Raw genomic sequence first — 15,471 nt, 5'->3', positions numbered from 1 at the left:
TTTCTACACGGATCTGTCCCAAACCACCACCTGTTAGCAGTACCACTGCCCATTCTGGAGGCTTCTGTGCTAAGACTCTGTAGTCTCCCAGAATCAGCAAATGCCTCCGTAGGGGGCTGAATGCTGCCCTCCGCCCCGCCCCCCCCCCCCCCCCCCCAGATACAGGCCGTGTCCAAATCCTAGAACCTGTATTGTTTTATCTGGCACAAGGTGTGATTAAGTGAAGGATCTAGAAGGAAGTGGCTCAGCCAGGATGATCCAGGTGGGCCCTAGATCCATCACGTGCATCCTCAAGGGGAGAGGCACAGGAAGTTTCCAGACAGACACACAGGAGGTAGCGGTGTGAAGATGGAGGCAGAGAGTTGACTGATTTGGCTACGAGCCCAGCGACACCCAGGACTGTAGGCAGCTGCCGGGAGAGTCTCCAGAATCTCCGACGGGAACATGCCCGGCCAACAGCTGGGTTCCGGACTTCCAGCCTCCAGCGCTGGGAGAGCTGTCGCTGGAAGCCACTAAGTTTGTGTTAATTTGTTACAGCAGCCACAGGAAACTATATACTCTTCTGACAGACAAACTTCTTTGGTCGGGTCTCATCCGAGGGCAGAGGTGATGTGGCTCAGAGATCAGAGGGCTATGAGCTCCTAGAAGTGGCCTCGGGGTCTCTGAGTAACAACACGCCCACAGATGGGTGAAATCAAAAGATGCTCGGATGAGAAATGAACTTCCGAGGTCAGAAGAAACCCAACAGATGGAGAGAGAGTGTTAAAGGTCAGGGAGTTGGCCTGGCCTCTGGGAGCCTGGAACCTAAACTGTGGTGGAGAAAGACAGGCTTGGGGCAAAGGAAGTTCCCTGTCAGGGTGGGGAGGGCCCCAGGGTATTACTGTTCAAAGCTGTGAGGCAGTCAACATGAGTCTGGGTGACCTATCTTTGAATTTTTTTGTTTATTTTGAGAGAGAGAGAGAGAGCGTGAGAGAGAGCAGGGGAGGGGCAGAGGAAGAGAGAATCTCAAGTAGGCTCTGTACTAACAGTGCGGGGCTTGAACTCACGAACTGGGAGATCATGACCTGAGCCAAAATCCAGAGTCCAGAATCCAGGGTCAGACACTTAACTGATTGAGCCACCCAGGTGCCCCTACACCTTGAATTTTAAAAAGTGATCTTCACTCAAGGCTGGCTCAAGACAGAGGGATCATCCCCTCCCCGCTCCACCCAATTTTTTTTTTTTTTTTGCCTTTGTAACAAGGGCACTGAGCTTCATTCCCGCACGGCTGAAAGGATTAGGAAGGATTAGGAAGATCGAAGAACACAAAATTCAGAAGCACTCTGTTAAGGTGCCATTCCCTGGTTCCCAAGATATGCACGTTGAGCTGGCTAACCACACTTCTTCCTTCCTTCAACAAATATGTAGCAAAGCACCCTCTATGTGCCGGGCACCGAACCAGGACCTTAGTATAGAGCAGTGAACCTAAAAGCCACGTTTCCTCCTCTTGGAGGGCTCTCTAGAGCCACGGTTCTCAACGGGGCACGAGTTTGCCCCCCAGGGGATGTTTGGCAGAGTCTGAAGACATTTTCTGGACGTCTTAGTGCCGGGGGTGCTACTGGCATCTAGGGGGAAGAGGCCAGGAATGCTAACATCCGACAATGCACAGGACAGTCCCCCACGACCAAAGATGTCAGTGGTGCTAAGTGGCACTATTAGTGGCCTAGACAACATCCACTGACACCACGGTGGGCGAGGGGATCAAAGGGAGGGAAAAACAGGAAGCCGGAAGAGCACATAGGAGGGAGACATCGCTCACTATTGTCTACGCTCAGGCCTGAAAGATGAGGAGTTACCCAGGCAGGAAGTGGGGTTGCAGGAGTAGAGCAGAACCTTCCAGGAGAGGGGACAAAGGGTGTGGGTGAGTGTGTGGGGCAGTGGACGAAGTGGGGGCAAACAAGGACACCCTTCAAAAGGACTGTCCCATCACTCTGGGAGGAGGACCAGCCTTACGACACAAGGAGGCATCAGTGAAGAACGCCAGTTTGCGGTCAGATCTGAATTTAAATCCCAGCCCCTCCACCCTACTAGCTGCGTGGCCTTGGACAAGACACAAACTCAGAGCTTCTAAACCCGGTTTTAGAAAATAAAGCGCGGGGTGGGGGGGCGGGGGGGGGGCAGGGGAAATAATATCGAGCACAGGTGGTACTGTTCAGGATTAAACGAGAAAAGACACATAAAGACTTGGCACGCGGCCGCAAAGGACAGATATTGTTCCGATTTGTGTTTTCAAAGGTCACTCTGGGCCCAGTGTGCAAAATAAAATGGGGAAGGGCGACGAGAATCACTTCTCTCTGGGAATACAAAGCAAAACGAAAACGAAATCACTGAGAGGCGACAGAACAAAAACCAGCTTCGAGCAAAGCACAGGAACTTTAAAGCCCTCGATGACAACACCGCGTGGCCTCAAGTAGCAACGGCAGCAACACGAACAGCTTCCAGGCCCATTGAAATCATGTCCCCGGAAGGTACAGTTGTCCTAGATGAGTGGAACATACACAGGTTTCCCCCGCTGTCCGGAGCAGCGCAGTCTTAGGGAACCTCGGGTAAAAGCTGAAGCCAGGCGTCAAGCGAAGCAGCAATTACCACGAATTTATAGGGGAAAATTTCGAGCATTCCCAGACCCCCAAATGACCTCCCTGAGCCTCGTCTGATACCTTAGGACACATCCTCGTTCCGGACGCACAGAATAAACGGAGGTGCGCACAGGTGCTCACAGACACAGTTCAGAGTGGCGGCAGCTTGACGCCGAGATGCTGAGTGTCGTTCCCGGGGCCACTCTCGCTGCCTCTGCAACGCCTCGCGGCCAGACAAATACTGGTCGCTATTTTCACTTTTCGCCTTTTTCTCGCGAAAGCCAAAGTCCTCTTCGGGTTTCTTTCAGTTAGTGAAAACAGGTGCTAACATAGCGCTTTCATGAGAGCGAAGAGGCCTAACACGAACTTTCCAGTAGCGGGGGCGTACCTGTGCGTCCATCCATCCTACCCGGCGGGAGAAATGACCGCCAGGTCTTCACTGTGGCCCCTGGTTCGTGATGATGAACCTGCACCCTCGCCAGGGCACAGCCACAGAACGTGAGTCCCACGGACCGCAAGACCCTTCCATACAAGCCTCTGAGTGACTCGTCTTGGTCCAGTTTTCGGAAAACCTTCCTGCTCGACAAGGCTCGCAGTCATCCGACACCCTGCCATCTCTCCCCGCATGCAACTCGCAGAAAGAAGTTAGAACACTTTCGCATCAGTGGTAATGATGTGGTGTCTCAAATCGATTCCTGGTGAACTAACTACGTGTCATTATCCCCAATTAAATCCCTTCTGCGGGATACCGTGAGAAGGACCTCTAAGATATACCAGGACGGCTGTTTAAAAATCTTTAAGTTTGTTTATTTTGAGAGAAAGAGAAAGAGAGAGAGAGCACAGGTGGGGGAGGAGCAGAGAGAGAGGGAGAGAGACAATCCCAAGCAGGCTCCTGTCAGCGCACAGCCCAATCCCAAGCAGGCACAGCCCAATGCGAGGCTCGAGCTCACGAACTGCGAGATCACGACTTGAGCCGAAATCAAGAGTCAGTCGCTCGACCGACTGAGCCACCCAGGTGTCCCCAGGATGGCCGTTTTAGAGCCAGAAGAGCGCCATGTACTCTGGGACTGTGCTTGGCTTTCAGGAAGGAACCAACCAGGGTCACTGGTATGGCACAGAGGCACTGGGAACGAGTGGGGGAAGGAAATCATCCCGACCCATCAGAGGAGTGCAAGGCCACTTTTTGAGACCCAAGTCCCAACCCGCCACCCACACCAACCATGCGGTCCGGTGTCACGGTCTGGCTTGGGAAGACAGTAGTCCCGGGGAAGGTAGATTCAGCCTCCCCAGAGGCAAAATCCAAATCACAGAAACAAGTGACCAGCCTTCATCTGCACATACTAAGTTGCTTTTATTAATCCAGAACGGCATGCTACAGATATTGTACAGCATGAACATTTATTCATTACAAAAATGGCTTCCAAACCATTAAAAATGAAATTGGAATAAGAGCATAAAACGGAACGGTAACATCACAACTGTTAGGAAACATTCAAAGTATTCACAAAAAATGTTATAGTTAGCATTTTAATAAACCAGAGAAAAATCGGAGACAGTCTTACAATCGCTTCATGTCAACTACAATGGCACTGAGTGAACAGGTGTCAGCTTTATACAGCATTTTGCAACATCAACATGCCTAGGGTTTTTCTTATTTTTAAAGTTTGCCACCTACTCGTATGGAATACGTGTACATAAAAGCGGCAGCTGGTTTTTCCTTTAAGAGTAATCTAATATACAGAATTTTGGCCCCTAAGGGTTTGATACCTCTTCATTTAAAATGCTTTCTGGACAATCTGCTACCAAACACGTCTTGTTATAGGTGACATTAAAACTACATACAAATCTACCTATGTAACATCACAGCAAAACATGATGAACAAAAATTACAGCATCGAAAAGAGGGAGAAAGCTAAAGTCACTGAGAATTTTGGCACATAAAGTTTTGCACACAGTCGGGCCACGTCCTAAGGGCACAGAGCTGGCGACTGTGAGTTCAAAGGAGAAACAGGGTGGTTCCCGCTGCTGCTCAGACAGCGTCCGCTAAAATTCCCTCACTAATTTTCAAGTCTTGTTTTACATAATGGCTTTTAAAGCAACTTTCGTTAATGCTACTGATCCTTAAATGCAACTATTAATGTCCGTTTGGCGGCATCTGGGTTTCATACAGCCAAAAAAAAAAAAAAAAAAAAAAAGTCAAAAAGAGAAACAAAAAAATATATATACACATTTTATATATAAACTTAAAAACCTTGTACAAATGAGTTGTTATATATAAGATGCTTATGCTAAGGGGAAAAAAACTTTATACAGTTTCAAGAAAAAGGAAAACATATTTTAAAAGGGACGACATACAGGTTCGACGAGCAATCTCTAAAGCAATAAATACTACTGGTCCAACAGCGTTGTGATTCCATTAATGGTTGAGTAGCATCCCCCTCCCCCCAAAAGAACAACACCATGGAACAAGGTATATTAACACATTTAACCCTTTGTTTCTGTACATTTAAACAATAACAAGTAACATCACAATTAAAGTTGTTTCACACAGAGAAAAAAAAAAGAGTAACGGCACTGCATTCCTCGTGCCCTTATGGTTTAAAAACCAGATGTAAAATGATTGGTTCGCAAGCTCGTATTTAATACAAATAATACAGAACCAACTCCTTCTGGAGGGCTGCTTCAAAATTGCTTCTTTTTTTTTTTTCCTTTTTGTTTTTTAATCAGTCTTTTAAAACTAAGCTATCCGAACTACATAACAGTTATGTATATATATATATTTTTTAAACGCTACAAAGACTTTAAACAGCTGTTGATAAAAATTTTGGTAGAATCATGAGGTTCTTCTCTCATCTACATATTTAAAAGGAGGAATTGAAATAAGAATGGGTCAAATATTGACCAATGAACTCCATAAACATCAACTAATGTAGCCACGTGGCACAAAATTAAAAGAGTACAAAACGAAACCTTTCGGGGGGGGGGAGGGAGGTGCTGGGGGGGGTGCTGGGGGGGCGGGGGGGGGTTGGACAGAAGCGGAACGCAACACTACGCAAACCAACCGGGGCTGACGAGGCTAAAGCTATTCTAAAGACTTGGTCACGAGGGACAGCGGCTGGGGCTGCGTCCCGGCCACGGCCACGGCCACGGCGCTGTGGGAATGTAAGGAAGATGTCGACGGCTGCGCCAGAGACGAGGCGGACAGGACGGGCGGCTGCAGGGCGGCGGGGGGCAGGTCCAGGGCCCCGTTGGGACAGAGGGCGGGGGCCTTGCCGTGGGCGGCCTCGGCAAGCAGGAGGGCGGGCGGCGGCGGCATCATGGGCAGGTGGGCCAGGGGGTCGGGCTTCAGGGACAGCGAGAGAGGCTGGGTCTGCTCAGTCTGTGACTTGGCGTCTTGGGGAGGGGAGCCTAGCAGGTTGGGGGAGGGAGGAGGCGAGTCTAGTAAGCTTCCATCTGAAGAGGGTGGACTGAGGCAGCTGCCTTCACCTTGTATGTAGCGAACGCACTTTTTTTTTCTCCTAGAAACAGGGGGGAGAGAGTTCTCCGTGAATAGGAGGCAAAGATGCCAAGGGAGAGCGTTATCTACTGCTCAGAGCCGAGTTCGAGTCACCTGTGCCCCAAGAGCCAGCAAGCCCCGTGGCCGGGGGGGAGGGGGGGGGACGGGTAGTTACGCCGGGGGCGGGGGGGGGGGGGTGCCACGCTCGCTTCACTGCCGCCCCCGTCTGAGCCTGCTCTGGCAAAGAGCATTTTACTGGTGGAGCGCCACCCCCCCCCCCCGCTACCTACCTGCTCCCCTCGCCCCCCACTAACGCCCCCCCCGCCGCCGCGACCCGACCCGACCCGGGCCCAGATACCACTGAGCAGGCTAGACTGGATTGATGATGCAGCGCCCGTGTGCCAGAAAAGCGGCTGCATCCGCGCTGCGACTCCCCTGACAAGTGTGTGCTTTCTCTTTCGGCTTGGACGTCCCCTGGCTGGCCCATCGCATCCCCCCCTCCGTTCCCACCGCCACCACCCTACCCCCGGTGCTCTGAGTGTGTGCGTGTGCGTGTGCGTGTGTGTGCAAAAGAGAAAGAGAGCTCCTTCCCCAGGCGCCTCCTATCAATATGAAACTCTGACTGTTGAGCCCACAGAGCTGAAGGCAGTGCTAGGCAAGAGGCTTAGACGTTTTTACACCACTGCCGCCACCACCGCCACCACCACCACCACCACCGCCACCACCACGGCCACCACCGCCAGGCTGCCGGCGCCCAGAGAGCTTTTGGGCTTGTCTGTTAAGAACCACACCAAATCAAGAGAGGTCAGAATCAGGTGAGAGGAGGGGGAGGGGGGGAACAAAAATAAAACAAAATAAATTAAAAAACAAAAACAAAAAAATAAAAACAAAAACAAAACCACCAAAAACAGGTAGAAGAGGATAAACAAAGGTGGGGGAGGGGGAAGAATAAGAAAAACAGAAAATGATCCAAAGGAACAAGAATAACTGGTTGTATGGCCTGCAGGTTGTGGATTAAATTATGATTCAAAGTTGATTTTTGGGTTTCTTTGGTTTTTTTTTTTTTTTTGGTTTGTTTTTTAAAGATTTGGGGTCTTCCCCTCCCCCAACCCAGAGTGAGAAGGCTGGAAGGAGAGACAGTGAGGATGGGACGGAGGGGCATCCTGCCCTTGTCAATATGCCGAGGCCAGTGGACAGAGGGCGCAGCGTGTCGTAAGGAAGTGACGACGAAGAAGAAGTACCAGGGAATCACAGCATGGAACGTCTGGGGTTTGGGGGTCATCGGGATTAGCTGTTAAGCCGGAAAGCCTAGTTTTGCCCTGCACCAAAACCAGAATCTCCCCTCTACGCTTCTCGTTTACATAAGAAAACAGGAATGAGAATGTCAGAGCCTCTCTTGCTTATCATCAAAAGGTTGGGGAAATCGATTCAAGAAATTGAGCATGTGACCTCAAAGCTTTTCCTACTATTAATCCCAGTCCAATGGGATGATATTTGGTAGGAAACGTGATCCCGGGCATCAGTCCCACTCATGCTATAAAAATAACGCAGATACAGGGAATGTGCTGACCTAAGGAGCCCTTGAACACAGTTAAAACAGTGGCTGATAACACTCTAACGACAAGTGTGTGAGCGCCGGCCGGCTTCCCATCCCAGGAAAGCGGGAAGACGCTGCCTGGTTGAAGGCAGCCGCTGTCAGATGTCACTGGCCTTTGAAAGGAAGGGGGTGTAATGAGTTCCTCCTCGGGTCTGTGCCCCCAGAGGTGTCTGCTCATGCCCCTCAGTGCGTGGGGTGTGGACTCAGCGAGATGGCGGGAGGGTGGGGAGGAAGGGAGGGTGGGAGGGAGCATGCTTGGCCTTCCCTGCCTCCCGGAGGCCGAGGCCCACTGGGTGCAGGCCTCAGGGCCCACCTGATCCCCCACTGGGTGGGAAGGAACTCTAGGGGTGCGAGGGCAGCCCCCCTCACCTTCAGTTTGGAAAGGTTCCTTTTCTCCTCTGGGATAGACGGAAACAGACTGTGGGTTCTGCTCCCATCCCAGAAACCGAGATAAATAATTAAGCCTCTGAGTTTTTAAACCACCTTAGCCTGCAGATCAAAACATGCTTAAAAAACTAAGATGTCCATGCATTTTAAAAAATGGGAGGACGGCGGGGTGGGGATGGGGGGCGGGTCATAAGCAAAAGTGAGAGAGAACAAGGACAAAGGGGAGGGAGGAGGGGGAAGAGAAAAGGAGAAACAGGAAACAAGGGAGTGACGTCAAGCAGCATTCCATGCTATATTAGGGCAGAGTAAAAAGATGGGAAAGCAACTTGGTGGGCTCAAAACAGAATCTTGTTAAAATGTCCTCAAATGTCAAATAAAATTAGAAACCCTGTGTAGCGAGCAGAGCCCTGATTGGCTGGGAGCGGTTCTGGCGCTCCCCTCACCCTCCCGCCCTCCTTCTGACACGGAGGTTTACATCGAGGGGATGAGTGGAAGCATTTTGAACATGGGACATGAAGACCATGAAGGACAGCGAGACACTCCTTCTAACAGGTGGCCGAGCAAAAGGCAGTTGGAACACACACACGTTTCTGACGGGCCAGAAAACGCCTCACTTTGTAAACTGCTTTTCTTTCTTGAAAGCACATTTTGTCCTACTGATTGAGCATCGGGCCAGATCCTGGCAAAGAGGAAAAGTTGAGGGGAACAGGGGGCAAAACCCATCCGCCTGCCCTCCCCCACACGGGCTCCGTCTCCAGTCGAGGGGGTGGCCTTTTAAAATTCCACTTCTGGCTTCTCATGGAATTACTCGGAAAGGAAGCTAAGGGTTCTTCTTCCTTATCCTGTTTTGGAATTACGCCCTTTCAACCAGCTAAAACGCATCTGCTAATGCTTTTAGGGAAAACATCCCCACCAGAAGTAAAGTGGCCAGCAGGAAAGTTCTAAAGGTGTGCCAAGGGGGGAAAGAACCCCGAGGAATGAGGAGGGACAGCGGCCTGCGCACCGACAGCCGGCCCCTCAGAGCTGCACTCTTGAAAATCGTGTTTATGGGGCAGCTACAAAGATTTTGGGTTTTGCCTGTTTTCTGTAAAAAGGTCAAAGAAACTTCTGGCCTCTGAGGAAGATAACCACACCCTGGCTTTAAACAAGGTGCAGGCTGTGTCTGAGGAGGGGATGTCCGTCCGGGCCAATGCTAGTAATGGTAACTTTTGGGGGCGGGGGGATGTCACCTCTAACTTGAAGCAAGTGCTTTTGAAACAAAAAAGGGCTTCTTCGTCTTCATAAACCGCCACTCACCCCCCTCCACCCCCAAATTAGGCGACACACCATATCGCGAGGTGGGCACGATGGCCTCACCATACGTTGCTACAGATCGTGAGAAACCCTCTCAGGAGTGAGCCCCGCGATTAGCTAATCCTTCACCATGACAGGGCGTCTCAGAACAGGATTCCGCAGCTAATTATCTTCCTACTCGGCACAAATAAAATTCTGCCACAGATTCTCTGCCTAGATAGGGTAAGCAGAGGCCCTGTCTTCCCTGGGTAGGCCTAATTTAAATACCTAACTCTCTTCATCTACTTCATCACGAAGCTCTTTTCTGTTGCCCACAGAAGACCCCAGGACTGCGTGGGACTGGTATCTGTCACCTCTGTGAACACTGCCATGTCACAGAACGGGTGACTGCAGAATCTCTCTCAAGGCCTGGAATCCTCGCTCAGTGGGCACAGGGCTGTCTGTGAGGTTCTGTCTCAATAAAGATGCTCGGGGCCCTCTCTCCCCTACACGTTTGGCCGACTCCAGGCACTTCGCCGGTCCCTCGTAAGGCATCGGGGGAGGGGAAGAGACACGGGAGACTTGTGGGCATGCACGTTAATGGGATGGACATCTGATCTAATGTCTAAACACGGAACACATGGCAGAGGCATGGAGGAGAGGGACACGTGACAAGGAGGCACTACAAACAGGGAAGCGTGTTCGGGGAGTTGAGATACCTACCATCATAATATTCCAAATTCAAAGACTGCTTGTATCAGAACAAAGAAACAACAAATTTAACCAAAGGTGGTCAGTAAAGGAAAGGAAATGAGACAGGAACGAGTTGGTATCCCTCCACCAAGAAGGAAGTACCTACACCTTCCCTGAAATTACAGCTTGGGTGGAAACCTGCAGGTGCAACACGGTGTTTAATTTGCACTCTTCTAATTCATTTTGGAAGCAATATATTCTCTCTCTCTCTCTCTTTCTCTCTCTCTCTCTCTCAGTATATACAATATATATTTTAATTCTGCAGGCTAGCAACGCTGCAGTATGGGACTGCATGACTCGTCGCTTGCAGCCCTTCAGCTGGTGCACGCCGTTCAATGCCACGCTTCTTTTCAGCACTGTAAAACAATGTCAAGCTAACCAGACTCCTCTGTACAGAGACATGTGGTTTTGAAACGTAAAAGAAAAACGAAACAAAACACAACCAAAAACGCCTGCCCCGGAGCCCTTGTCCAAGGGTCTCGACTCCCAAGTGCACGGGGATGCTACTGCTGCCAGGTGTGAGCTCATTCAAACCTCTGGAAATGGTGGCTCTCTACGCTCAGCACACATGCCACGGACCGGGCCGGTTCCAGGATGCTGGCTTTCAAAGCAAAAGGGTAAGTGCCCGTCCTGGTCTGTTAAGGTTGTGGTCTCAGTCCTACCAGGGATCCGGATATGGTATTTGCAAGAGCAAGGTGGGGGGAAAAGAGAAGGAGGAAGTGGGGAGAGGACACGGCATAAAATTAGCAAGGAAATTTTGAAGGATGAGGATCATTAGTCATTGATGCCGGGGGAAGGGGGGGGGAAGTAGATGGGAATGAGGTCAAAATATATCGACACACTAAGGTATCAGAAGGACAGAATGCTTTGATTTTCCCAAAGGCCTCACAGTGGTAAATATACCTGCATGGTTTGCACCATAAAGTCTGTCGGTCAAGCCCGAACAGTGCCCGACACTTCTTTGGAGTATTTGCATCTGTTAGCATAAGGTAAACACAAAAAATACAACACAATGGTGGGTCATGCTCGGTTGGATGGGTCATCTCAGCTACAGCTGACTCGTCTTCTCTAGCACCTCGGTTCTATTTGATTCTTTCCTCACCAAGGACATGAAAGAAAAAGACTTCTATGAGTCAAAAGGAAAAAAAAAAAACAAAACAAAACGATAAAACACACACACGGGAAAAAAAAAAAAAAGAAAACAACAACCAGAAACCAAAAAACAACGAGGAGAAATAAATAAAAATAGAGAGAGAAGGAGGGGAAAAGGTGACGTTGTTGGCTTCTACCTAGGCCAGGATTACGATGGATGTCACTGAGCCCCATCCTGGATTGTCATGAGGAAGGGGGCTGGCAGGCAACAGTCCCTGGGAGGGGGCGCGCTGGGGCTGGCTGTCGCTGACCCGAGGAGGCACAAATGATGCTGTTTTACAGTGGCATTTTGGCTAGCAGCAGCGGGGAGAAAAAGCACATCCCTCACAGAGCAGTGTCCCGCACCCTCGTGTCTCCTAAGACCAACACACAGAGCTACAAAGCAACAGGCCAGAGAAGGGGGGAGAAAAGGACCGAATAGACCAGCTGCAAACCAGCACAGCGAATCTGGGAAATCTATACACACCTGCAAGGGCCGCACCAGTTATTCTGTTGATCAAGGCCAAAGCGCGCTCGGCATTTCTTAGGAGCGCTCAGGTCTGAATGAGTTCAAGAGAGAAGCGAGCAGAGGAGGAGGACGTGGGAGAGAGAGAGGGAGAGAGAGAGGGGGAAAGAGGGGGGGGGAGAGAAAGATACAAATAAGAAAAAAATAAAAATAAAAAAGGGAATAAATCAATGACCTGGTTACTAATTACAAAATATCGACTTTCGATTTTTAACTTTCTTTAATTAGAAAAAAAAAAAAAAGGTAAAAATCACATTCTTATTCAACTGGTGACATTAGCTGTTGCAAATAAAGCTGCAGTATCCCTTCTTTAAGGACTGTCTCTCCGATTCGTTTTGAACGGATAAAGGGAAGTTAGATACTGAAAAACTAAATTTTAAATAATAGTTTTCCTCTTTTGGTTCTGCTTTCCTTTTTTTTTCTCTTTTTTTCTTTTTCTTTTGGTTCTAGCTCTCTCTCAATTTGTTTTTCTTAAAGAAGAAAATAAAGCGAAGGAGGGAATTAAGTTTGTAACATGCTTTTCTCTTCTCAGAGTACAACAGTTTAAAAGAAAAAAAAAAACAACTACAAATAAAAACAGAACAAAACGAAACAAAACAGAAAGAAATAAAGAAAGAAAAGGGTTGTGGTACTGGGATATTGCAGCTTTTGAAATGGTTTTTTTTTCTTTTCTTTTCTTTTTTTTTTTTTTTAAACCGATTTTCATTACTATTAACAGAAGAACAAATGATGGTGAACAGGCAGTGTGAATGAGCTGTTTGGGGTTAGTCAGAAGCTCATAGCAGCTTTTAAGCAGGTACAGTCAGTAAAATGCTAGTGGGTTTGCAAATTAAGAGCAGAAAAGCAAAAGGAAGAAAAAAACTAAAATAAAAAAAAAGCGAAGGAGAAAATAATCATACTGCGAATGCATGCTTGCGTGAGAAAACTTAGTGGGAGCAACGGAAAATGCCATTAGATTAAGGAGGTTTATTACTGAATTCCTTCCATTTTGGTTGGTTTTTGTTTTTGTTTTTGTTTTAACCAGTCTCTTTTAAAGAAATACTGCATATTCAATTTGCACAGTTAGTTCAACACTAAGTCACTGTCATCACTGCTTAAACAACTGTTATGGGGAAAATAAATAAATAAACAAAGCAAAAGTTAAATTAAATTCAAAAAAAAAAAACCAAAAAAAAAAAAAAAAACAACAAAAGCAACTGAAAAAAAAAAAAATCTACCGAAACATACGAAACCGTGTAGATGGTCATTTTAAAGGATGTTCAAATGTCATACGTGTTTAATGTTAATAAAACTATAATGGCAAGAAAAATTAAAAAACAGTTTATCGACTATTTTAATGACTCAAAATGACATTAGCACCTGTAATCGGAGGAAGTGAAAGGCAAGGATTTAGGAAACATTCGCTGTGTTCTGAAAAAAAAGAACAAATTATACAAAGCCTTCAAAATTGTTGTTGTTGTTTGTAAAAGCCTGGCCTTCTCCAAGGGGACCTTCTGAGATTGCCTATGCAGTATTTCTAATTTCTTCTAGAGAATGACAAACCTCCTTAATTTAAATCGGGTGCAATTTACCACTGTAAAGGCATGCATCAGAACATTCAGGAACAGCCCAGTTAATATCAAACACTCACACACACCCCTTCCTCCTCCCGCGGCCCCTTCCTCATCCCTACACACAGACACACACAAAATAAGCAGACTGCATACGTCCCGCATAGGCATGCCTACCTCCCTCCTGTTACAGGCTCTCCGGTTATTTTAAAACACATTCCACTAGAATTACAATGTGCTTTTCATGCAACAATGAATGTTACTAGCTTTAAAAGGGCAGTCATGAAGCAATTAATTAAAATGCATAAACAAAAAAGGCTGGCTAAGATGGGTTCCCCCACATCTTCCTGGCCTTGAGTCTCTCCTGCCTCCCCCAGAGAGAAACCTAACGTTAAAGAGTGGTCCTCGTAAGTACCGCTCCTTCCTCCTTCCTCCTTCCTCCTCGTTCTAACTTACCATTGGTCTCTCCTGGCTGCTTGTCCCTTTTCCTCTTCTTCTTCTTCCCCTGGATGAAGAGATGAAATGCAAGCAATTATTTCAGGAAACAGACGGGAGAGGGCATCTGGGCTCCCCTGGAAGGCAGACAGAAAGAGGGGAGCACAGCGCTGTCTCCATCCACACCCACAGCGCCCAGAATGCTTCTGACCCCCTAGAGGGACACACACGCCCTGGAAGGGGAAGAGGAGGGGTCAGCAGAGGGTGAGGGAAAGACCTCTTTCCCCACCTACCTATGTGCATCCTCAAACCCGACCCAGAGCATCTGATTCCATAGCAGGGGAGACAAGAACGGATTAAGGAAGATTCAGGGAGGTGTGGAGGGACAGGGTTGGGAGTGGCCCAAGAGCGCACAGCCAAGGGACAGATCAATGTGGAGATGGCCATGTGGGCTAAGAAAGCCCCCTTGCCCCACACAGATCTCCTCCTTATTAAAGCCAAGAGGTCCTCATACTCAATAAAAAAAAAAAAAAAAAAAAAGCTTTCATTGGGGCTTTACTAGTAATAGCAGCTAACATTTACTGAGCACATACTATGTGTCAGGCATGATTCTAAATGCGCTATGCATATTGACTCATTTTTCCCTCATGCCATCCTATACAACAGGTACTAAAGCACCATCCCAATTTTAATTCTTTAAAAAAAATTTTTTTAATGTTTATTTATTTTCCAGAGAGAGCGAGAGAGACAGAGCATGAGCATGAGCATGAGCTGGGGAGGGGCAGAGAGAGAGGGAGACACAGAATCTGAAGCAGGCTCCAGGCTCTGAGCTGTCAACACAGAGCCTGACACGGGGCTCGAACCCATAAACTGTGAGATCACGACCCGAGCCGAAGTCCGTCGCTTAACTGACTGAGCCATCCGAGTGCCCCAATTCTTCTTCTTCTTCTTCTTTTTTTAATGCTTATTTATTTTTGAGAGAGAGAATGCAAGCAGGCGAGGGGCAGAAAAACGCTTGAGAGAGAGAGAGAGAAAGAGAGAGAGAGATAGAGAAAGAGCGCAAGCAGGGGAGGGGCAGAGAAAGAGAGAGAGAGAGAGAGAGGAGAGAGGGAGAGAGAGAGAGAGAGGAGAGAGGGAGAGAGAGGAGAGAGACAGAGAGAGAGAGAGGAGAGACAGACAGAGAGAGACAGAGAGAGAGAGAGAATGGGGATCCGAAGCAGGCTCCAGGCTCTGTGCTGACAGTGCAGAGCCCGATGCGAGGCCCAAACCCACGAACCGTGAGATCATGACTGGAGTCGAAGTCGGACGCTCAACCGACTGAGCCGCCCAGGCGCCCCCGTTCCAATTTCATAGGTAAGGAAACTCAGGCACAGAGGGGTTACGTGAATTTCCTGAGCTCACACGACTAGCCAAGGCAGGTGCCAGGGTGGGAACTTCAGGCAGCCTGGGTTCCACGGCGCTTACCTACGGGGCTGTGCTGTCCTCGTATTTAATCCCGTGCCCTCTGGGGAAGGGTTTTCATTGATTACAGGGGATCAGTTACATGGGATCATTCACAGTCTCCAGCCTGGGACCTTTACTGCCTGCTGGTGGCGGTGGCGGTGGCTGTGACATGGGAACAGGGAGGAATTCCGTAGATCTGGAATCAGATCTATCTGTTGGGAGTCAGAGGCCCGGTACGTCTGAAACGTCACCAGTAAAAGGACGGG

General features: G+C 48.6%; 1 protein-coding gene across 17 annotated transcripts in view; it reads right to left on the bottom strand.

The window, feature by feature from the left end:
• Positions 1-3,947: 3,947 nt before the first annotated feature.
• The window catches only part of TCF7L2 (transcription factor 7 like 2), a 203,142-nt gene continuing 191,618 nt past the window's right edge, over positions 3,948-15,471 (bottom strand). For 5 of the 17 annotated variants that reach the window (XM_047073453.1, XM_047073454.1, XM_047073455.1 and 2 more), the window contains 2 exons: positions 13,784-13,832; positions 5,959-6,133 (listed from right to left, as the gene is read on the bottom strand). In XM_047073453.1, coding sequence (XP_046929409.1) covers positions 6,054-6,133; positions 13,784-13,832 — 129 coding nt within the window. In that variant the 3' untranslated portion in view covers positions 5,959-6,053. Of the gene's footprint in view, positions 6,134-11,023; positions 11,097-11,738; positions 11,812-12,973; positions 13,188-13,783; positions 13,833-15,471 lie in introns of those variants that run through there. The other 12 variants (XM_047073452.1, XM_047073448.1, XM_047073449.1 and 9 more) reach the window with 5 other exon arrangements.

Source organism: Lynx rufus, unplaced genomic scaffold, assembly GCF_022079265.1.
Source record: "Lynx rufus isolate CCGP_SWC_20201006 ecotype Redwood Valley unplaced genomic scaffold, mLynRuf1.p SCAF_11, whole genome shotgun sequence".
Classification (NCBI taxonomy): Eukaryota; Metazoa; Chordata; class Mammalia; order Carnivora; family Felidae; genus Lynx; species Lynx rufus.
This window is presented reverse-complemented; position numbering and strand designations above follow the sequence as displayed.